At 31.0% G+C, this 25,591-nt stretch overlaps 2 protein-coding genes across 2 annotated transcripts; both read left to right on the plus strand.

Moving 5' to 3' along the window:
* Window positions 1-11,932: 11,932 nt before the first annotated feature.
* Window positions 11,933-17,697, plus strand: LOC104879937 (uncharacterized). The gene is made up of 4 exons (XM_019220924.1): window positions 11,933-12,009; window positions 13,733-13,851; window positions 14,945-15,022; window positions 15,212-17,697. Exons 2-4 carry the CDS (start codon window positions 13,750-13,752, stop codon window positions 17,660-17,662), a joined length of 2,631 nt encoding a protein of 876 aa, XP_019076469.1. The 5' UTR covers window positions 11,933-12,009; window positions 13,733-13,749; the 3' UTR covers window positions 17,663-17,697.
* A 4,762-nt stretch (window positions 17,698-22,459) lies between these two features.
* Window positions 22,460-23,410, plus strand: LOC109122903 (ethylene-responsive transcription factor ERF109). The gene is made up of 2 exons (XM_019221033.2): window positions 22,460-22,612; window positions 22,870-23,410. The coding sequence occupies exons 1-2, from the start codon at window positions 22,498-22,500 to the stop codon at window positions 23,067-23,069; spliced, it is 315 nt and encodes a 104-aa protein (XP_019076578.1). The 5' UTR covers window positions 22,460-22,497; the 3' UTR covers window positions 23,070-23,410.
* The last annotated feature ends 2,181 nt before the right edge of the window (window positions 23,411-25,591 follow it).

Raw genomic sequence — 25,591 nt, forward strand, 5'->3', positions numbered from 1 at the left:
TTTTCTGGGAGCTGTGCAAATCATATTTATTTTGCTTCTCACAGAGCTAAGTATTTTTTTATTTTATTTTTCCTTCTAATGATATTAATATTAATCTTTGTTGTGATGACTCCAGTTTTAACCTTCGAAGAAGGATTCTGCTGGCATTTTGTGCACTTGGCTTAGCCCTTGGGCTAAATTGAACCTATATGTGAAGTTTGTTCTACTATACTTGTAGGGCACTTTTGTGATCGACGCATTTGCTTCACTTATTTAAGAGGGTGCTTTAATTTTTTTTTATAAAAAAATTTCTTGACTTATTACTTATTTAAAAGTTTTTTGATTGACTAGAAAAAATTAAAATATTTAACTTTTTTTTTTTTCTTTAAATGCTAAAAAGTAACATTCGAAAAACTCGATCTCACCCCTTACCTTTAATCCTTACCCTCACAATATGAAGATTTAAAGACCTTCACTCTCACGTCACAAGCCGCTGCTGCATTTGCAACATTCTCAGGTGGATTTCTTCATTTTCTTTCTTGATCTAGGTTTTCTCAAGGTAGATTTCTCATCCATTCTTGGTATTTCTCCATCAAATTTGTGGACTTTATTTTGTTTGTGTGTGGGTTTTTTATTTTATTTTTGGTTTACTTGGTTATTTGATTGTTGTGATTTTTGTTTGTTGCTTACATTGTCATTTAATGGCTCATTAGGATGGTTTAATTTTTTATTTTTTTTTATTTTTTTGGATTTGATATCCTAAAGTTTTTGGGTTCTGTTTGTTTTGAAGGAAAATAATTCTTGAAATTTTTTTCTTGCTAATTGCTTGCCTTGTGTCTGGTTAATTGCTTCAATGTCCATTAACAAAAAACTTGATTCTAACATTAGAAATCATGTGCCATTTTCGATTTTTTTTACTCATGTTCTGTTTTTTGGCTCACATTTCAGGATCGATCTTGATTTTCTTTACTTAGGCCATTTTGTGGAGGTGGGGATTTTAGGGTCTTGTAATTTTATTTTATTTTTATAACCAAGACTTCAATAAATAACTACCATAGAATTGACTATTGATAATCTAGCTCTAGAAAATTACCCAAATACTCTTGATGGATTAACTTAGGAGTTAAGATTTCTTTGATTAACTTCTCTTTCTATAATGAGTAAACCTTACAGGTCCAATCCCAATCAGTGTGTCTTAACATTGGAGAAATGGATGATCATACAATAATTATGAAAAGGAAAATATGGGTTTAGAGGACCTAATTTCACATGTTTTGAATTTACATTCATATGGGGACATTTTTATTAAGGACCTAATATTCTTGTATAGGGCATGCCTTTGTGGTTCCAATCCGAACCCTACAATTCAACTCATTCAAACCTTAATTTAACCATTTAGGATCAGATACTAGTATGCTTTTCCTTTGTCTTGCAAAATGACTCCCATCCATACAAATCTCAATGTGGCATGATCTTTGCTTGATGTTGAACAAGAAATTGCAAATATGATATTTTTATAGAAAATATAAATATAATATATGCCATGATGCTTCATTATCTTTGCAATGATAGACAATCATGTTTTCTTTTCCTTTCTTTTTTATGACATAAATACTTTGGTTCTACATTCTACTTTTGCATCCTTGCTTGCCATGGAAAGATGACTTCTTCAAGGATGTCTTTGCCCATGTTAGGACCAATGTAGTTGTTGCTAGTTGGAAAGATCGCTAAGATTGGACTTTTCTTCTCCTAGGATGCCACTAGTGTGTTTGTTAAAATTTCTAGTTGTTTCACACAAATTGTGCAATGGATTTGCCTATTCTAAATTCTTTCTATATTGCTTGTGTATGAAGAAGTTTCAAATTCTTTGTATATAAATTTTGCATGACTAACTTGAGTTTATCATGTAAAATAATTTTTTTTGTGCTTCTCGATTGGACAGTAGCATGTTGGGTTGGATATATATATATATAGTAATGAGTCAAAGTGTTGAAATTAATAGGGTAAATTGGATTAATCCCTCCCAAAGAAAGCACTTTATTGATCTTTATCTTTAAGAGGCAAATAAAGACTTTAGATTAGGTAGAGGTCTAAAGCCTAGTGCTTGACTTTGAATTGCTGAAGAGTTTGAGAAGTTACTTGGAAGACGTTATGCTTCGAAACAACTTAAGAACAAATGGGATTACCTGAAAAGACAATATCTCACTTGGAATAAAATGATGACTATGATAGGACATGGTTACAAATTCGTAACCAAAACTTTTGATTAACCAGCTAAAAGATGGGAGGAATATATCTGCAAGTAGTTTTCTTATCGATTTGAGTGAAACAACTCCAACCTTGATCAAGAGGTGTATGACCTACAGGACGAGGGTCTCATAGGAGGGACATTAGACATACTCCAATTGTTATAGTTGCACCATTGACTGACATTAGTCCATCACCTCATCAACAACCGATCATCCATTGCTCCACCTTTGTAGGATCAAACTCCATTTAGTGTTATTGCTACTTCACAACTCCAATCTTGATTGGGAGGTGTAAGAACTAGAAGAAGAAGGGCTCATAGGAGGGGGACTAAGCATACATTTATTCTTACAAATGCACCATCAACTAACATCAATCTACCACCTAAGGAGGAGACTCCTGTTACACCTATGGAAGTGCCATCCACCCCACCTATAATATCACTTGTTGCATCATCACAAAAATCATTAGAGACTACATTGGTTGATGAGGAGTTAGTTCCTACAACAAATGATGATCAATGAGGACAAGAGGATGATTATGATTGAGAATATGGTCGAGGACATGGTCATCAAGGACTTGGGGAGAGGGGGCACACATGTCAGCCCCATAAAGCCAATAGTGGAATATGCATATCATCAACGTCCACAATGGAAGAGGAAGGCTCCTTCATGCGGTACACATTGAGGATGTTACTATATATGACTTGTATTTTGGATATTGTTAGTATTTTGCATGCCATCATTTTGGACAAATAGTCATGATGTATATTTATATTTGTTATATTTTGGATTTACTAATTGTTAATATAAGTTCTATAGTATTGTACCTATTTCAAAATTATTTTAGACAATAGTATTACTACTATTTTGGAAGGAGTCTACTTAATTGATATTTGGTTTACTCATTTTGATTGATATTGGATTAAAATATTAAAATATTGATTATGATGTATATGCATGATAACATTTAAACATTTGGTTGTATTCAAGATAAAATTAACTAAGAGATAGATTTTAACTTTTTTTTTTTTTAAGTTGTCTTTTCAAGAGAAACCTTTAGTATAAATTCAATATTTTTTAACATGTATAACTGATAAAAAAAAATTGTGGAAAGGTGTATCTTGTGAAATTGTAGGAGACACCTTCGATATAAATTCAATTTTGTAGAATTGTGAAAGGTATTTCTTTAAGAGATACCTTTAGTATAAATTTGATTTTTTTAAATGTGTATGATTGATAAAAAAAAAAAAAAATTGTAGAAATGTGTTTCTTGTGAAATTGTATGAGACATCTTCAATATAAATTCAATTTTGAAGAGACATATTTAGTATAAATTCAAAAATTTTCATTATGTGGTTGATATGAAAAATCGTGGAAGGTGTCTCTTCCAGAGATACTTTTAATATAAATCCAATTTTATAAAATTGTAGGTCTCTTAAAGAAACACCTTTAGTATAAATTCAAAAATTTTCACTGTTTGGCTGATATGAAAATTATAAAAGGTGTCCCTACAACAAACACCTTTAGTATAAATTCGATTTTATGAAATTGTGTAAAGTGTCTTTTCAAGAGACATTTTTAGCATAAATTCATTTTTTTTTACTATGTGACAGATATGAATATTGTAGAAGGTGTCTCTTCAAGAGACATCGAAGAGATATGTTTAGTATAAATTCAATTTTTTGGAATTGTGGAAAGTGCCTCTTGAAAAGACACACAGTATAAATTCAATTTTTATTTTTTTGACCGTGTGATGGATATGAAAATGATGAAAAGTGTCTCTTGAAAATATATTTTTAGCATAAATTCAATTTTATGGAATTCTAGAAGATGTCTCTTAAAGAGACATTTTTAGTATAAACTCGATTTTGTGGAATTTTAGAAGGTGTTTATGGAAGAGACACCTTTAGTATAAATTCATTTTTTTGATGTGCATGATTGATAAAAAAAAAAATATATGAAAATGTGTCCTTTTTTTTTTTTTTTTAACGTGTATCATTGATATGAAAATTATGGAAGGTGTTTCTTTAAGAGACATCTTTCGACATGGCAAAAAGTGTTGTAAATTTGCTAATATTTTTGCAACTATTATTTTTTAAGATTTTTTTTTTAAGTTGCTATAGAAATTAAAAAACCCTAATAGTGAAGAGATAACAAGAGAGTGAGAGAGAAGAGTAAGTGAAAGATGGGAGATGGAGTGAGGCTATGAGATGGTATGAGGTTTTAGGGGTCTTCAATAGGTTGTTTTTATTAAATAACCTAATGCTCTATAAAAGATAGTATAGTGTTTCATCTTTATCAAACTTCTTCCAAAAACAATATTAAAATGTGAAAAATATAAAAAGTACTAAATTTAATATAATGAAAAAAAAAACTAAGGGTATGTTTGGAAAGTGTTCTTGAAAACATTTTTGAAAAAATATTTTTCTTTTTGTTTTTGTTTTTAAGAACAAAATTATGTTTGGAAACTAAATTCTAAAAAATTGTTTTTTATTCTTAAAAAAAATGGTTTTTTATTCTTAAAAAATTTAAAACATGTTTGGTTGAATTAGTAAAAAAAATTATAAATTTTGTTTTGAAAAATTATATATTTTTTTTATAAACTTGATATTTTAACTATAAATAATTTTAGATAAAAAAAATTATATCCATTTTTAAAATTTATATCCATTTTTATATAAAATTTGTTTTTTTTAATATATTTTTTAAAACTTTTTGCATTACCCACCTCACCTTCAAATGTTTTTTTTTCTAGACCTTTTTTCTTTCCTCAGAGATCTCTCTCACGATCTCTTTCCCTTTCTCTTCTCTCCCTACACATTACCACTATTTCCACACTCCTTTCTTCCTCTCTTTTCTTGTCACCTCCATTTCCCCACTCCTACATATTTTCTCATCTAAACATAGTCCATGATCATACCCATCTCTCATTGCCCCATCTATGTGAAGTTCAAATCTCAGCACTACCACCATCCTCCATGACCAATATTGTCGTTGGTCTATTCTCTCATTTGGAAAAGGAAATAGGAAAAAAAGTTTGAGAACATAAATTTGATGGTTTGTGGATTTGTTTTCTATGTATGTATTTAGGATTTGGTTCAATTTCTTTGATTTAAGGGTTTGAGGATTTGTATATCTTTGTGTGTTTTTCTTGTGTTGTCCATGTTTTTTTTGGTGTTTTTTTTTTAGTTAATAGTGTAGGGAAAACAAAGAAAACTTTTGCAAATTGCTCTCCAAAAACATCAATTTGAAGACACGGAGAACAACTTTGAGAACATAGAGAATAATTATCAAATGTTTTTTTTTTTAGTATTTTCTATTTTTAAGAATAGAAAACAATTTTTGAAAACACCTTCCAAACAAGCACTAGTTTTCTTTACAAATAGATTATGATATATTTTTTTATAATTAAATAAATAATTTTAATTTAAAAAAATTATAACATAGTATCCATTTATTTTTATATGCGTCTTGGTTTCTATTTTTGAAATTAAAAAATAGTATAAACTTTTATATAAAACACAACATCTCTTAAAGGTTTAGATTGAAAAAAAATAATTATTTTAAACATTGTTCAAAAAAATTTTATTATCTCAAATTTTTGAAAAATTTTTAACGTGATTTTAAAGATATAAGGAAATCTATACATTTTATACAAAATATTCTACTTCTAATATTAAAAAAAAACACTAATTTTCAAACAAAATATAAAAACTCTTAAACACTTATATTGAAAATGTAAAGAATTTTAAAAACGAGAATAAATGCAATGCAAATAAAATAGAGACAAATATATACATACATATATATATATATATATATATATATATATATATATATATATATAGGAATTAGAAAAGAGAATTAAAAGAGTTAAGAGAATGAAAAAAAAAAATGAGAGAAAGAGTGAGACATAATTCAAGAAGGTTTTCTTTCCTTAGGAATGCTCCTTACATAGGGGATGAGAGACCTTTTTATAAATTTTCTAAATGACTTCCATTAATGTTGAATTAATGGAAGTCATAAATAATGTTCAATTAACATTTATAATAATGTGGTGGCATTCACCACTTCATTTATAATGCTCCTCATTGGATATCCACCACATTAGAAGAATATGTCTCATTAAAACATTGCTAGTAAAAAGGCCTATAGGAAAAATCTAACGAATGAAAAATAGTACAATATTCTCATAATTATTTAAGTTGTTCTTGGTATTTTAGTACTGTCTTGTTAAAAACCTTGTCAGTAAAACCTAATATGACAAAACCCGAATGAAGGGAAAAAAGTACAGTACACTAACATTCTTTTACAAGCATACTCCCTCTCATGTCAATATCCTTGAGTTGACGTATTCCAATTTTGTGTATTAACTTATTGAATGTTGAGGTTGACAATGAATTTGTGAATAGATCTACTAGATTGTCACTTGAGCGTATTTATTGAACATCAATTTCACCACTCTTCTAGAGTTCATTGTATAAAAGAATTTTGGTGAAATGTGTTTAGTTCTATATCCTTTAATATAACCCATTTTTATTTGTACAATGCATGCAACATTATCTTCAAACAACATTGTCGGGTGACCTTTAATAAAGGAGAGTCCATATGATTCTTGAATATGTTGGATCATAGATCTTATCCATATACATTCATGACTTGCTTCATGAATTGCAAATATTTCTAAATGATTTGATGATGTGACCACCATTGTTTGTTTGACAAATCTCCATGAAATAACAATACCATTGCAATTAAATAAATACCCTGTTTGTGACTGAACTTTATGTGGATTTGAAAAGTATCATGTATATGCATATCCAAGCAATTGTTGCTTTGATTCCCTTGAGTAAAATAAACTCATATCAGTAGTTCCATGAAGATAGTGTAATATATGTTTGATACTATTCCAATGTCTTTAGGTTGGAGCGGAACTATATTTTGCTAATAAATTGATAGAAAAAGCAATGTTTGGATGTGTACAATTGACAAAATATATAAGGACCAAGTAATTTTTCACATTTTTTGCAAGGACTAAATGTGTCATTTTTCACATCAAGTGATCAGACAACAATTGGAGAACTTAAAGGATGTGCTTTATCCATATGAAAACGTTTCAATTTTTTCTTAATGTGTGTTGATTGATGTACTAAAACTCCATTTGGAAAATGTTCGATCTATAGGTCAAGACAAAATTTTGTTTTTTCTATATCTTTCATCTCAAATTCCTTTTTCAAATAATTTTTTCTTTTTGTGAGCTCTTTAAGAGTTCCAACAAGATTTAAGTCATCAACATACACTATAATAATTACAAATTTGGTTTCTGATTTCTTAATGAAGATGCATGGACATATAGGATTATTCATATATCATTCTTTTAATTCACTAAGGCAATTGTACCATATGCATCCAAATTGTTTTAATTCATACAAGGATCGTTGTAACTTGATTAAGTACATGCTACAAGGCTTTATATTATTTGTTTTAGGCAATTTAAATTCTTCAAGGATTTTCATGTATATATCATTATCCATGGATCCATATAAATATGTTGTAATAACATTCATGAGATGCATATCGAGTCCTTCTGAGACTGCTAAGCTAATTAAGAAACGAAATGTGATTGCATCCATGACGAGAGAATATGTTTTCTCTCGTAGTTAATACCAAGTCTCTATGAGAAATCTTGTACTACTAATCACACTTTATATCTTGTGATATTATTCTCATTGCACTTTTGTACAAATACCCATTTGCACCCAACGGTCTTTATATCTTCAAGTGTTTGGACTACAGGTCTAAAAACATCTCGTTTTGTTAACAAGTTTAAATCTGCCTACATAGTTTCTTTCCATTTTGGCTAATCATTTCTATGTTGACATTCTTCCATATTTCATAGTTCAAAATCTTCATCATTTCTTATGATATATATCAAAGGTCACTTGGAAAGCAAAAATATTGTTAATAATAATATTATTTCGATCTCATTTTTCTCTTGTGTGCACATAACTTACTGAAATCTCACAATTTTTCAGGTTCTTATACATCTTCAAAGGCTTTTTGTTCAATATGTGCCTTTTCAGAGACTTTTTTGTTTTATTTGTGTCTTTTCGAGGGTTATAGATTTATCAATTTTAGATCGATCAGTCATTTTCATGCCCTCTTCTAGAGTGTCAAGTTTTCCTTGTATTCTCTTGTTCTGGGAAGTTACATCCTTTGAGCCGATAAGTCTACCATGCTTCAAGTGTATCTTAGATATTCATTTGTTAACTGTCCTACATGGACATCAATCTGTGCTGGAGTATTTGCAATCGGGATATGTGACTTTGTCACTTTCTTTGTATCAATGAATGTGTTTTGTAATTGGTTTGCAAGTGAATGATCCTTTGAACTTCTAGTTCACATTGATTTATACAAGAATCAAGATAAGACATAATAGATGCATTCTAAGTAATTTTTTGTTGTTTTTCTATAATTGACTTTTCTTCCCCTAATAACAAGAAAACACTTTCTTAAAATGACAATTCGCAAAGCGGACTGTAAAAACATCACCTATCAAAGATTCAAGATATCTTATGACAGATGGAGAATAAAAAACTACATAAATCCCAAGTCTTCATTAGGAATCCATTTTAGTGCGTTGGTAGGTGCAATTTGTTCATATACTATACAACCAAAAATTTGTAAGAGATATTTGGTTGTTTTCCAAGTACAAGTCGTGAATTCGAGTATTCATGGTAAGTTGTAAGTCAAATACGAATTAAAGCTACAACATGCATAATAGCATGTTCCCAAGTAGAAATAGGTGATTTGGTTTTCATTAGTAATGTCGAGCTATTAATTGGAGACGTTTGATAAAAGGATTTTGCTAAAACATTTTGGATATGGGTATGAGCAACAAGATGCTCAATATTTATCCCTAATGACATGCAATATAGTCAATGAATGTTTGAGAAGTAAATTCATCAACATTATCAAGATATATTGTCTTAATCGGATAATTTGGAAATTATGCTCGTAATTTAATCACTTGTGCAAGGAGCCTAGCAAAGGCAACATTACATGTAGAAGGAGACAAAAATGTGACCACTTAGTAAAGGTTTCTATTAAGATCATAAAATAAAGAAATGGTCCACATGGTGGATGGATAGGCCTACATATGTCCCCATGTATTCTTTCTAAAAAGACTGGTGATTCGGATATGACTTTAGTAAAAGATGATCTAACTATCAATTTACCTTATAAGCAAGCAACACATGAGCATTCATTGAGCAAAAGAATCTCTTGGTTCTTTAGTGGATGCCCATGTGAGTGTTCTATTATTTGACGCATCATTCAAGACCCTAGATGACCTAACCTGTCATGCCAAAGGATAAAAACTTTTTAGTTATTGAACTTTTAGTTCATGACAACATATGATTCAATAGGCTTTATAGTTGTATGATATAACCCAAAGGAGAAAGTCGAGAATTTTTCCACTCTAAGTTTTTGGCCAAATATAAAAGAAGTAATGTAAAGATATTCTACATTACCTTCATTCATAATTTCAATATAATATCCATTTTTGCAAATATTTTTAAAATTGAGCAAATTTCTTCTAGATTTGCTAGAATATAAAGCATCATTTATATGGAATCTAGTTCCATTTGGTAGCAATATGTTTGCTCTTCTAGAACCTTCAACCAAGTTTGTAATAACAAATATGGTACTTACATTAGTTTTTATTAATGTCAATTCGAGGAAGTATCTTTTATCTCGAAGAATTGTATGCCTAGTTGCACAATCTGTGAGACATACACCATCGTCATTCATCTTGTGACTAAATAATACATGGATTTTGATTATAACTAATAAAATAATGCATAATGTAAATAACAAAAGAAAATCAAATGTAACTATACAACATAATAATATATTATTTGATATATAAAGTAACATCAATCAATGTTAGTATTCTTATCATTTATTAAGTGATCAGTTTTTTCACTAGGATCTCCAAAGAAATCGATGTCATAATAGGTTAGGTTCAATCCATCACCATCAGTAAAGTTCATTTCTATCTCTTTTCCCTTTGTTTTTATTGATGTTTGGTAAAGGTCAACCAAATGTTTGGGTGTATGACAGGTATGCGTCCAATGCCCCTTCATATCACATCTATAACAATTATTCTCATGGTTCTTGAAAGGTTTTCCTTGTATATACTTCCTATTTTCTTTGCCTTAGTATTACTCCACTTTTGGTGGTGCAGTGAGACTTTCTTTTTCTAAGAATTTGAGGAATTATTACCATAAGAACCATGGTATCAAGGATTCCTTTCATGACCATGTCCTTGTCCACGAGTTTGGGACAATATTGCATTCACTTCAGGGAATGGTTTAGATCCGGTTGGACAAGACCGGTGATTTCTCATCAAAAGTTTATTATTTTGTTTAGCAACAAGAAAACATGATATTAATTCAGAGTATTTTGTAAATCAATGCTTTGGATATTGTTGTTGTAAGAGCATATCCAAGGCATGAAATGTAGTAAAAGTTTTTTTTAACATGTCTCCTTCTATGATTTTTTTTCTCCACACAGCTTTAATTGAGAGCTAATTTTGAACAATGTGGAGTTATATTCACTAACAATTTTAAAATCTTGCAACTTCAAGTGCACTAGTCATATCAAGCTTTTGGAAGAATCACAGTTTTTTATTGGTTATATCTTTCCTTCAAATCACTCCATAGAGTAAAAAGGTCCTTTATCACAAGATACTCATTTTTTAAACCTTCATGAAGATGATGGCGAAGGAAAATCAACGCTTTTGTGAGATCCTGGAGGGATGCTTAATTTCCTTCTTTGATCGTAGCTTTAAGATTCATTGCATGAAGATGTGTTTCAGCATCAATGATCTAAGATAGATAGTTCTTTCTGAAATGTCGAGTGCCACAATTTCAAGTTTTATGAGATTTGACATTGTCGTAGAACTTCAAATAAATAATATTATTATAATTAGTTACAATAAATTTATAGTATTGGTATAACTTTTGATTATAATCAAAATCACATAATTTGCTTATAGCTTTTAACAATATATAACACATATTAAATGAATAAAATCAATAGTAATATAAATATGTAAAATTTGTTTTATGTAAACAACCTCAAATTTAAGATACAAGAATTACCTTCAAAACAATTCGTGTTGATAACGTGTTAACGTGTTGTAAAACGAGAATAAATGCAATGCAAATAAAATAAAGACAATATATATATTATTTTAAAAATATATAATGGGGAGGAAGGAATTAGATAAGAGAATTAAGAAAGTTAACAGAATAAATAAAATAAAATAAAAATGAGAGAAAGAGTGAGGAAGAATTCAAGAAGGTTTTCTTTTTTTGGAATGCTCCTTAGAGGATGGAAAGCCTTTTTTAAGGTTTTCTAAATGGCTTCCATTAATATTGAATTAATGGAAGTCATAAATAATGTTTAGTTAATATTTATAATAATGTGGTGGCATTCACCACTTCATTTATAACAAATTGAAGAATTTAAAATTTTTTATTATATCAAATTTAAGGAATTTTTTATGTCATTTTTTTTAAATTTGAGTTGAATTTTTAAAATTTTTAAAGGGTCTCACTACAAATAAAAACCAGTTTGGGTCATTTAAGAAATACGAAAACGTATTTCTACATCGGGAAAAACCGTTAAGACAGACTTACAAGTGGGGGAGAAGGGAGTAACCCGGAGAAAGAGAGGGAAAGGACGAAACGACGCCATTTAGCTGGAAGGAAAGGTGAGTTCCCTCTTGACCCCTGTTTGGTTGCTCCGAGAACGAAGGAAAATGCAGAAAAATTGTAATCTTTAATTTCAACAAGCAAAGAAATGAGGAACTTGCTTCAATGAAAGTAGAACAGTTACATCTAGGCAGTGTTCGGTGTGAGATTTTTGTTTCTCTGGTTCTGAATAATGAAAAACGAATTCCTCGCTTAAACCACTGTTTATTTACTTGGGAAATGGAGGAAATTGGAGAATTGTAGATGTGTTTGATTTAAAGAAAAATGACGAACTTACAATATATATATATATATACACTCACGTATGTATATGAGTGGAAGTACTGCAATTTCAAGGCTATGTATGTTGGATTGGGAATTGACATCAGAATAAAAGAAATAGAGGGGAGACAAGTGCATTATGTATAAAAATAGGAAGAACAACGCAAGTTTTTCACTTAGCCACTTGTTTGGTTACTAGGAAAATGGAACATTATAAATGTACTTAATTTAAGAAACTGATGAACTCACTTGAAGGAAAGCCTGAAAAGTTACATTTAGGCTCTTATTTGGTGGATAATTTTGTTTTTTGGGATGCACATGAACTCCCTTCAACGAAAACCCAAAGAGTAACATTTGGGCTCTGTTTGTTGGAGAATTTTGTTTTAGATATACCATTGCAAGGAAATGCATGGGGAAAATTGGAGGAAAGTTGCTAGATGACATGATCAAGTGTACCAAATTGCTTCTCAGAATAGGTACAGTGGTGTAGATGCGATTGTTTGAACAATTGGGGATGATTGGATTTATTCCGAGAAGCAATTGGGTGAACCTGTTTGTGGGATTTAGCATTACTCTAATTGGGATTGGCATGATAAGAAACAAAGGAGACACAAGTGAATTTTCTATCAGATTAGGCATTGCATCAAGATTTGAAATGCAGCCTTTTATCTTGCATCAGTATGGATTACAATCTTGTAAAATAATGTTAAATGATGCTAATAAACTACCTTGTTTGCTTCTTGGATTACACATGATGGCATGAATGTAATTTTTCTTCTAAAAACTTACAGGCAATTGTTATGTGTTTCTAATTGGAAACCCATTCAGAGAGGCCATTTGTGTCATTTTAGCATTACTCAGTCTAGAAGGGACAAAGTTCAGTTATCTAAGTAAGAAGTATTTGAAATCAATAAGCATTAGATAAAGAGAATCAATAGGGTATTGAGAATGTGATTTTAGCTAAAACAAAAATGAGAGAATAAAATCAAAGAGTGCGAAAATGAGTCAGTCGGGTTTAATGGTAAATATTGATGGTTAAAAGATGTGTGGGAACAACTTGCTTCACTGTATGTATTAAGACATTTGCTGGGTTTGCGATATTAGGGGACAGTGAAAATATCCTTAAAATAGAAAAGACTTTAAATAATGCTGCTAAGTACGATGATTAATAGAGAAGTGGGTGATAGCATTTGAAATGCATTCATTAATGGATATGATACAGCTGCAGTTCTGAGGACAGTTGGCTGGTGTGGCCTAGTCATGTTGAGAAAAGTGTAAGTGCTTGATATTGAAGGAAAGGCAAAGCAAATGGAGACATCATAATTCAATTGTGAGTTGAGGTTGGAATGAATGACTGATTTCTAATTCAACAAAAAATATAACTATAGAAATGATCATGACACAACAAATCGAATCTGTAAATTAAGTGGAGTTTGAACTTTATATAATCAGTTTTTTCAGATTGTCAATGCAAAGAAATGGAACTTGAAGATGAACAGTCAGATCTCCACTCACTGAGAAAATTATACGGGCTGCTCCAAACTAGTGGAGATGGGCTGCAGAATGCCAGTTCTGAAAATGTAAGTCTTCTTAGCAACATGACTTCTTTATTTTAGTGGTTTTACCTATGAAAGCTGCATGCATAATTTAATGATTCATATTTGAATATATAATTATAATAAATAACCAAGTGAGGAGTTTGGTGTGTCTGAACTGATGCCTATTAGGCAAAAGGAATGTTTGTCATCTCTCAAGACAAAAGGTATTGTGGAAATTCATCCGTTTTGTCTTTTGAATTGTAGAACTACATTGTGTAATCAATAGGAATTCTCTCTGATTATCCTTTCCCTTTTTGACTTTCCATGCCATGGGATCTGAACTAGTCAGTCCAATTTTCTCATCAGCATGGTTCAGTGGCTCTCAAGCAATTTGAATAATAAAAAAGTTCAATCAAATGTCAAGCTGAAACGAAACAGTTTCCAGAAATGATAAACAAACTACAAGTTGTATGCTTAACTCTTTTATTTGTTTTTCTAAAACTTTTTATAGGCATGACAAGTTTGCCCAAGTTTGTAAACGACCTGGAAATGTATCTGCTCTCTCCTCTTGACAAAAATGTAAATCCTTTTTAATATGTAACGAAAGGACAAAAATACAAATTCTTTTTGGTTTAACATATGCATGCTGGTTTTACCATATACATTTGGACACATTGTAAAATGGTTACAAATATACATTTTTTGAATATCATCATAATATTCATGATTCTGTCAAATTATTTTAAAAGTTTTTGGTTCAAATTCCCTGCGAAACATCATATTTTCCTAAATGATCACTTAATACAGGTAAAACCATTTTGAAGTATTAATAATACGGAATGAGAAATACCTGTATCAGGAATTTCTGTATCTATTTCAAACTATTTTTTTGAATGATGTTTTTAGCACTTATTTCCTCACTTCCTCGTAATATTTTCTTGTTTAATTTCTGCACTTTAAAATGTTCCAACAACAATTTTCCATACCTGACCCAGAAAGAAAAATTGAAAAAAAATATGTGCATTATATTTTGATACAAGGTTTTCCTTTCCACTGACTACTTGAGTTAATGTATATGTTACTATAGAAGCCTTTTTGTGTTGTTTTGTCATCTGACCTTTTCTTTTATAAACAGTTGGATGAGAAAGCACGAGTGCTGCTGAAGAATCTGCTGGATTGTGCTACAGAAAGGGTTTTTGAGACTTGTTCAAAGGTACATGAATTGTCATCAGCTTCAATGGGTTGCCTTTGGTTCTAGATTCAGTTATTTGAGGAGGTTAATTTCAATAACTGTGTTTGGGCATCTAAATTAAGATTCCTGGGTTCCAGCACAATACTAGAATATTCGAATATAACGCTGATTTTAAATTTCTGCATTCTAATATGATTCAATTCTGTTCAGATTATAGCAGCTCAATCAGGTGGATTAAACATGCCTCATTCTATTCAATCAGAACAACCCAGGGGCATCCCAAGGTCAAAACCTCCTGTCTCACCAAACACATTGAATATTTCACAGTGTGCAGTTCTAAACTCCAGCAAAGATTTGAATTGCCCTGAGTCTTCCCAAAAGAAGAAGCGGTCACTGACAAAGCCAATCCCTCATGAGATGGTTTTGGAGCAGTCAAAATTCACCATTTCTGCAGCTGAACCTGAAAACAGAAAGAAATTTTGTGGGTCTCACAATCAAAGCAGCATGAAGCAACAAAATTTAGCTAAGAAGATGCAAATCTCGAACAGGAAAGCTGTGCCTACAAAAGATGTTAATAATCGAGTTCAGTTTACCCACTTTCATGGATCTGATAGAGAGGCAAAAGGATTAGATTTTAAAGAGAAGTCTGCTGAGCCATTAAGAGGTCATGACAAGCCATGGCAGAAAAGAAATCGTGAAGTTCTTCGATGTGATCCAAGGAATATTGAATTGCTGGCAGCTTCATCAAGGACCCTAGCATCAGGAGTTGAATGTAGTCTTGGCACTGAGACTGAGAAAAAACCAGAGGATGTGGATTATATATCCAAGGAAGTTGCTGATACCATCAAACGAATTGACTCTTACATTCGAGTTGTGCAGCCGATTGATGATCCTGTGGACCTAGGTGGGGAAAAAAATACAGCTCAACTAGGACTGTATGAAAAGAAGGCCAATTCAATTCCTATTGCAGATTCAGATAGCCTAAAAGTAATAGAGAGAAAGAAGGGGTTGGTTTCAAGGGCTGAGCTGAGTCAGGCTAGCAAGTTAGGTCTAGCTCAAAATGATTTACCGAGTCAGCAGGGGATTCAAAGGCTTAGGAAGCCTAGTGACTCAAGTATGTTGCATCTAGTGATGAATCCAAGTCAGAAGTCCACTTCAGAAGGAATTGACTCACTCGATCTGAACAAAGACAAGCCTAAATTGCCAGATTGGGGTGGGATTCAGACTTTCAAGCCTCTTCAGAAGAGCAATAGCCAACTCAATCAGTTAGTGAGTCGAAAGGGTGGGCAAAGCAAGGGTTCTAATTTGCCAGCCAATATGCTGAGCCCATTTTGGAGTCCCAGCACAGGAATAACTAACCCACTGAGTCAGAAAATGAGCCTGGTCCCTGGACAGAATGCCAAGGCAGTTGTAGAGAAATTTGAGTTGGTGAATCAATTGGTAAGTCAAAATGATCCTGTGGCAAGTCCAGTTTCTGATACTATTCAGGGCTTCAGGATTTCTCCAAGTCATAAAGACAAGATTGTCAAGGAGGCCCCTTTACCTGTGAAGGTATTGAATCAGATTCAGAAAGAGAATCGAGACCAGAATCTAATGGCTACGAAAGGGACTATCAGAAAAGGGGTGACATCAAGATCATTAGTGACACCTCAGTCTGTTGGGTCTGCCAAAAAAATTCAAGCTGCTCGTACTGATCAGAATCTGAGTCAGACTGGAACCAGAGAAATGATCAGCAAGGAAAAGAATCTTCCACCTCAGATGATTGTGAGGCCAACTCTGCTGGATCATTACCCCAGCCAAAGAAGCCTCCTACCTTCAACCTCATATACAGATCAGGGAAGTGGGAAGCAGAAGCATACTTATGTTAGCCCACATGGAAGGATTATGCAGCCTCATCACCAACAATCTGAGGAAACAACTTCAAGCTCATGCTCTTCCTCAAGCTGGACAACACAGAAAACGAGCAGTACCTGCAGTGAGAGTAAAGGCAAAGAGCCACTGCCTGGTCAAGCACCATTGCAGTTGAGGAGGTTAGGACATGCCACACATAGGAATAGATTGGAGGACTATTCAGGTGGCATTTTGCCCCAGTATGAGCATCAGGATTCTTCACGTAGAATGGCAGGAATCAAAACCTACAGATCAGGGTATCAGGTTAACTCGAAGAAAGCAGTTGGGAGGCTGAGGAGACTCAAAAACAAGCTAGCAATCATCTTCCACCACCACCACCACCACCACCACCACCATCACCATGATGATGAGAGTGAAGATACTGAAGCAGGCCATTCCCGGTCCTTGTGGAAGTATGTACAGATGATGTTTCATCCTACAAGCAAACAAGAGGCATATGAAGAAGCAGTGGAGAAATTCAGAAGATCAGCTGTCATCAACGCCCCGCATAAGCAACAGGGTAGGCATCATCTTCATGCCATGGTGGAGGGTCTGTTGAGGCACATTCGGAACTCAAAGAAATCAAAGGCGGGCAGAGGTGGCATCAGCCTGGTAGGGAATGGGCAGCATGGGAATAAGAAGATGGGGAAGAAGTTGCACTGGTGGCAGAAGATTGGCGGCCATGGAGGGGTGAAGCTGCCTAATAGAGGTCGGATTAAGGTAGCATTTAGGAGTAAAAAACCACAGCTGAGAGCTGGTAAAACGAAGTAGGCTGGAATATGTGGTATCAACGTAACATGACTCCATATTTCTTTATGGCTTAAGCCTTAAACTTTCATTTGGTTGTTGCATATTGTATTACTAGTACAACTTATTTTAAACCAAAATTTTAAATTTCTTTTTCAAAATACAATTCCAATATGCAAACAAAAAAAAAAAAGGTGGTATTTTCTTATGTTTTGTTTGGAAATTTAGGATTTGTTTGACAATATTTTTTAAAACAATTCTTAGAAAATTAGAGTCTATTTAGCCATATGATTTAAAAACCGGTAAAAACAACTCATACTTGTTCTCTAAAAATTGTTCTCTATTTCACTTTGTTTTTTAAAATTGTTTCTAGAGAACAACAATATTAGAAATTTTTAAAAGCAAGTAACTAGGTTCATGAATTATGGTCAACAAATAGTACGAGCTACAAGGTATATTGGTCAAAGTTTCGTGATTACCTTGTCCCACGCAAATCATTTACTTGTAACTATTCAATATCCTTATGAAAATTTGATCACATTGGAGCGCTTCCATGGTTGAATCCACTTTGAATTTGATAAGTGCATTACTTTGTTTTTTAAATTTTCTAACACAATTCAGTCATTGTTCTTTGAAAAAAAAAATTAAAATAAAGTGGAATAGAGAACAACTGTTTTTCAAAATTTTCTAATACTATTTTATTGTTGTTTTTTGGGAATAATTTTTAAAGACAATGTGTAATAAAGAACAATTTTTAGAGAATAAGTAAAAGTTGTTTTCACCGGTTATTAAAAATAAAAGGAAAACACAATCCGTTTGGCCATGTTTTTTAAAACTTATTTTAAAAAACTATTTTTAAGTTAAAGAATAAAAATTAGTTTTTAAAAACAAGTTCAAGAAAATATGGTCAAATAGACCCTTAATTTTTTTAACATAGTCTTTAAGAACAACTTTCAATTATTTTTTAAAACAAAATTTTATTTGAAAACTCAAATATGGAAAATATTTTTTTCATCTTATGTTCGAGGAAAGTACAGTGTATTTATGTGTAATGCAAAAAAATTTAAAGTATTTTTCATATTTTAAAACATTTTATTAAAAAATATTTGAAATGAACATGTGTTTCAAATTCAACTTGTCTTTGGAACAAATTTTTAGAAAGGAAAAAGAAAAGAATTTGTTAAATTTACCTTTTTAAGTTAGACAACAATTTCATTTACCCAATAAACTTTATTCAAAGTTTCAAACAAATTACACCTAATAAAAGAATAATAAGGAAATTGAATTGAAAATTTAAAAGTATAAACATATCAACAATCCATTATAATTGCACACCATAGATTAAAATATATATATATATATATATATATTTAAATAATACTATTATAAACTGCAATAATAAGTTAAGTTGTTATAATCCATGTCAATCATATACTAAATGGTCCATGCCAGTTATAATCCGTGTATGCTATATTAGTTTTATTTTGAGATCCTATTTAATGTGAATAATGTACATTAAATTAATAATACAACCAACAAATATTATATATTATAGGTGTTTAATATAGATTTATTTAAAACTTTTAATTTGATTTAATTAATTATTAATTTGTTAAATTAAAAACACTATATTAAGTACATACTTAATAGATATTGTATATGATCAATGTTTGTAGATAACTTCCTATTTGATTCAATTTGTTATCAATTTTTCAAATGGAAAAACGTGAATGAAATTAGTCTAATTTCATTCTATATTTCAAAGTTATTTTTGTTGGGAATATATCTAGTTTCTCAATTTCCTATCCAACGATTGGTTAGGGTGCATGCAATGCTTTCTAAGGCTTTAGATCTTAGCAATAGAATAATAGATATAAAAAACAACATATGATTTAGAGATCAATGTCATACTTGAGATATGGATATTCGTAAATCAAATCCAATCTTTAAAGCAAATAATCGAAACCATGATAGTCATCATAGATCTTGTGAACCCACGGATCCTTCTGTCATGATGAGTCTCTCCTCAAATCTCAATGCTAGAGGAGTGGAATCCTCTATAGGATTGATAGCTAGATGTCATGGACTTAGTCTTTCCCTAAGCTCATGCGGCACTTAGGCAAGTTAAGACACTTGATCTTGCTAAGTTAGTCTTATTCTCGATGCTTAGCTTGCTAAGTTAACCTATGTACAAGTATTTACAAGATATGTTTAGAAGTCTCTAGAATATCTCATAGGCTTCCCTTGTCTTCCACCCTTGGTGTAGAGATGTATGGGTGTCTCTAGTCATCCCTAGAACCTTCCACACTCTTCCCACCAATGACTAAGTGTAGGTGGTTCTAGGAATCTCCATAAGCTTCCTGCCCCTATATAAGCCCATGGAGGAGGGTCATTTGGAGCATCTTGTGACATAGAGCTCTCTTTCTCTCTCTTTCCCCCTAAATGAATAAGAAGACTATCAAAAGATTAAGGCCCTAACCCTTAAAAAAATGGGTATTTATAGGTTTTCCATAGGCTTATGTGGCTTGAGCCCACCTTGGACTTGGGTCACTTAAATAATTGATCAATTGACCCAATTAGACTCTAATTAATCAATTAGCATAGTCTTAAGAGATCATTCACAAGCTCCTATGTAACTTTGCATATTTATCAAAATGTCCTTATGCACATAAGTGAACTAAAAACTCAATCAACTTTCATAAACAATGTCATCAAGGAATATAAGCTTGAGCAAGAATCATTAGGATCTATAGAAAAATACTAGCTCCCTTAGAACCCAATTTTGAGATTAACTCAACATCCCATTATAAAGATTAACTACATTATAGTATTCTATGTATATTATACAATGAGATATAAGTGTTTAGGTTTATGACTTACTATCCACTGTATGTAAACTCTCTATGAATTGGTATTCATAATCTAACAAGGTATATGTTATCAACCACTGAAGATTACCTCTTTAATCATTGAGTTATATATACTCTTATTATGTAATCAATTGACATATTCTAACATATGTAAATTTTACTCAAGAAATTACTATACCCTAAAATTTATCTAAAGCCTTTTTACATTAATTTTTTACCTACTCATACCATTTTAATCCTAACCCTTTATTTTCTTTTCTTTTCTTTTCTTTTTATTCCTCTTATATTTTTGCTCTTTTATTTCCTTTCTTTTTCGCCCTTCTAATCACAACACCATCCCTTCATATCCACACCTCCCTATACCCACAACATCACTGTCATCATCGACAACACAATCACTGCCAATCATCGTTAGACAACTTCCATTCATTACCCTTCTCCAGCCACCTCCTTCTATCTATGTTTCCCTTTCTTCCCTCTTCTCTTCTCCGTAGTCGCTCATCACACCCACAACTTTCACCTATGCCACTCCTCTTGCAATTGTCATCCTTATCACTACCACAATCTTCATCCATCATCCCTTGACCATGATCTTCATTCTTGGGTTGTTTTAGGGCTTAAAGGGATGTTACCCTCATGGTACATTCCCAATAATTAACTTGACCCTCAAATTTGGACTAGGTTTTTTGTAAACGTGTTTTTCCTTTAAAAAAAGTCATATTGAAGTTTTATTTTTTATTTTTTTTCCTTTTTAAGAATAAATAAAAATAAGTAGTGACTTCAACTTTTCAAAAAATCAATTTTTCATAATAAAAAAATGAATCTTGCCATTGAGTGGGAACACATATGAAAAATATGAGTCCACACCATGGTTACAGATTTTATAATCACATGTCCTTAAAATCACCAAAGGAGACACATTGTTTCAATTCTATGAAATATCATGGTATTAAGAATATCCCTTGTCATCGACTTCTATTAATAGTGACCTAATCCATATGGAATATATGATTATCTTAGGGTCTCATTGATACATTAAAACCACTGAAGACTTTAGTACAAGTTTAGTACCTTGTCAAGGTTGAAAGCTTATACAGTATAATAGCTTGGTGGGGTCATGATTACCTAATAGTCAATATCATAACTCACTATAAGTCTTATCCAATATGTAACTGTATACATTAGTGCACTTATTATGAGAACCTCATTCTAATGACCAATACCAATAATTCTTCTAATTATAAGGTAGTGTAACCTCAAATGAATTGTCTAAATTCATAAACCAATTGTGAACAAATTATTTACTTAAAAAGAACTTATAATTTAGATCTTTGGTATAACTCTTAAAGCACTCAAGTTATATACAATACCGGATATATCAAACTTAAATGCCCAACATGTATAATACATAAATGGGATAGAGAAATGAGAACTAGAACAATCCATTTCTTGTTACATTATGTCATTATTTTAGGTTATTTGGTTCTCGAAAAATAATAAGGAAATAAAAAAAATGTTAAAGAATATGGTTTTCTTATATTTGGTTTTATTATAGAAAATACAAAAGAAAATAAAATATAATTAAAATTAATTAAAAATTTATACATTTTAAAATGATTTTATCTTTATATAATGTAAAAAAATATGTTAAATGAATTTTTAAAAATATATAAAAATAATTTATTGACTTTAAATTTATTTTTTATTTTTCTTAATATTTTCTTTCTTTTCACTTTTCTTTTTTATTTTCCTCTCACATTTTTCTTTAAATTTTTTAGGAACCAAATATAGCCTTAAAAGACCCTATCCCCGACACTTTTCTATTTAAATAAGTGTGGACCCCCTTTACAGTGAAGGGGTTATTTTATCATTTTTTTCTTCTGACCACCCCAAAATTAAGTTGATGGGGCGACCAAATGGGACAATGGGGACAGAGAGTAGGTGAGAGCTGTGAAGGAATGGGCGGGAAAGAAAGACAGGAGAGGGGAGATGATTTTTGGGGTTTTTTTGGAGAAAGAGATCCTTCATCTTGGGGGGCGTTCCAGAGAGGGGGGATTGCGGGAGAAGAAGAGTGAAGTTCGGAGAAGAAAAGAAGCGCCTCTAGGTATGGTTTTTTTATGTTTTATATCTTTTATCTCCTCATTACCCTGTTCTTTGTTCATCCTTTGCCGCTTCTGGATAGATTTTTATTGGTTTTTGAGCATGAATGATAGACGATTGCATATATATTCTCGTTGGTTTCTCGGGTTGTCATGGGTCGGTCGACGTTGCCATTTCTCCCTTATTATTATTTTTTTTTTCCTCTCTCTATGTCCCTCTGTTTTCGTTTCCGTTCACTGCTTCCAAAAACACTCGTACCAGAACACAAAGCGAAGGGCGCCGAGAGGCAAACTTTTCGGTGTAGCCGCCGGGCTATCGGAAACGAGGAGATCCACTATAGAGGCGTGCGCAAGAGGCCGTTTGGCAGGTTTGCCGCCAAGATCCAGGACCCACGGAAGAAAACTCGGGTCTGGTTCAACACTTTCAACTTCGTGGAGGATGCATCTCAAGGCCAAGACTAATTTTCCGTCGACATCTCCGACGTTTCCGTTGAACATGCCGCTTCAGCAATCGAGTCAATATCAGATTCAAAATGAGAATCACAATCACCAGCACCAGCCTTAGAAGCCAACCACGAGCAGTAGCAGCACCATGGAGTCTTCTAGTTGAGAGGCGCCGTCTCCGGGTGTAATCGTCGGTCTTTCGGCCCCAGATCTCAATCTGCCTCACCCCGTCGCCGCCAACCAATTTGATTTTTCTACAGCTCATTACCCCGTTGTCGGTGTCCTTCCTATTACGCTGCCACTATTCTTCTCCAAGCCATTTTCCCGTCCAAAGAAGCCCAAATACCCACTGCCATATGTCTGACTTTTAAAAAATAATAATAATAATAATAATAATAATAATAATAAAATGAAATAAATGAATAAAATATAATAAAATAAACGAGATAAACATCATTTTCGAAACAATCTTCTAAAGTTTAATTTTAAAATTAGTTTGCATAATTCTAATTTTTGAAATTCTATTTTTCCGTAGCTCCAATTTATTTATTTATCTTTATCTTTATATAAAAAAAATTAAATTCTCATGATAATTTTCTAAAGTTTTAATTTTAAATTTAATTATCCGGGATTCAAATTCTTAAAATTAATTTTTCAAAATTTCCACAATTCCAAACTTAATTTTTTAAAAATATCACATTCGAATAAGTTTTCAAAACTCCCATTCCCTTCAAATCCAATTTTCAGAAATTTTATTCCCAAACAATTCTGTAAAATTCCATTTTCTTAAATTTAATTTTCAAGCTTCCTTTTCAAAATTCCGATTTTTAAATTTGATCCCAATTTTCGAAATTCCAATTTTTACATCAAGTTATTCATTATCCTTTTATTCATTTATTGTTTATTTTGAAACTCAATCTTTAAACAACTCTTCAAAATTCCGTTTTCTAAATTTAATCCCAATTTCAGAAATTCTAATTTTTCCATTAATTTATTTAATCATTAGTATTTTATTTATTAATTTCAAAACTCCATTTTAAATTAATTCTTAAAAATCTTTGATTTCCGAATTAAATTCCTAATCTTGAAAGTTTTTATATTCATATTAATTTATTTAATCATTAGTATTTTATTTATTTATTTATTTATTTTTAAAAAAACTCCATTTTAAATCAATTCTTTAAAACCTTTTATTTTCGAATTAAATTCTTAATCCCAAAAATTTCCATATTTACATTAATTTATTTAATCATTAGTATTTTATTTATTTATTTCAAAACTCTATTTTAAATCAATTCTTTAAAACTTCCGATTTTCGAAATAAGTCCCGAAAATTCCCATATTCATATTAATTTATTTAATTATTATTATTTTATTTATTTATTCTAAAATTCCATTTTAAACAATTCATCTAAATTTCCGGTTTTCGATTTTAATTTCTAATTCCAAAAATTCCAATATTCACATTAATCTATTTATTTATTATTATTTTATCTCATTTATTTATTCTAAAATTCCATTTTAAACAATTCATCTAAATTTCCGACTTTCGATTTTAATTTCTAATTCCAAAAATTACAATATTCACATTTATCTATTTAATTATTATTATTTTATTTATTCTAAAATTTCATCTTAAACAATTCATTAAAATTTCCGACTTTCGAATTTAATTTCTAATTCCAAAAATTCCAATATTCACATTAATCTATTTAATTATTATTATTTTATTCGTTTATTCTAGAATTCCATTTTAAACAATTCTTTAAAATTCCAATTTCTGAACTTAATTTTCAATTTTCGAAATTCTAATTTCTTTCTAATTTAATCTCCAAAATTCCAACTCTTAAATTTAATTTCCAAGACCCCCGATTTTCAAACAAATTCCAAGAATCCAGGATATATGATGAAATTTTAAATATATCCGGATTATATGTATTTAATCAAAATCTCAGGGAAATATGATAAAATTAATCCTAAATCATATCAAGTTAAGCTTTTTATAAAAATGACAATGAAATAAATCTTTTAGATATGGATATGAGAAAATCACAAACTAGTTAGAAGCAACTTTAAAAATTTTATTAAAACCCACATCGGGTTCAAAATTGCTTGCCCTCATTGCCAACTCATCTTGGTTATATATATATATATATATATATATATATATATATATATATAATTAAATAAAAATAACTTTATTTTATTTTTTTCATTATGCCTTTTTTTCACTCATATAATAAAAAAATATTTCTTATAAAATTATAATATTTATTTATTTATAACGTATATTTAATTTTAATAGAATTAAAAATTTTAATATTAAGAAAATTTTAAAATAATAAAAAATGATATGGATAAGGTGGGTTGAGAAATTCCTTCACCCCTCCTACTGCCTGCCTTATTTATTTATTTATTTATTGAAATAGGAACAAGGTTATGATGGGGTGACTCAACTCAAACCCCAACCACTGTCATCTATATTCCAATGACAACAAATCTTCACTAAATTCTTCATTTGAGATCAAGCTTCTTCGGCC

Source organism: Vitis vinifera, chromosome 7, assembly GCF_030704535.1.
Source record: "Vitis vinifera cultivar Pinot Noir 40024 chromosome 7, ASM3070453v1".
NCBI classification, from domain to species: Eukaryota; Viridiplantae; Streptophyta; class Magnoliopsida; order Vitales; family Vitaceae; genus Vitis; species Vitis vinifera.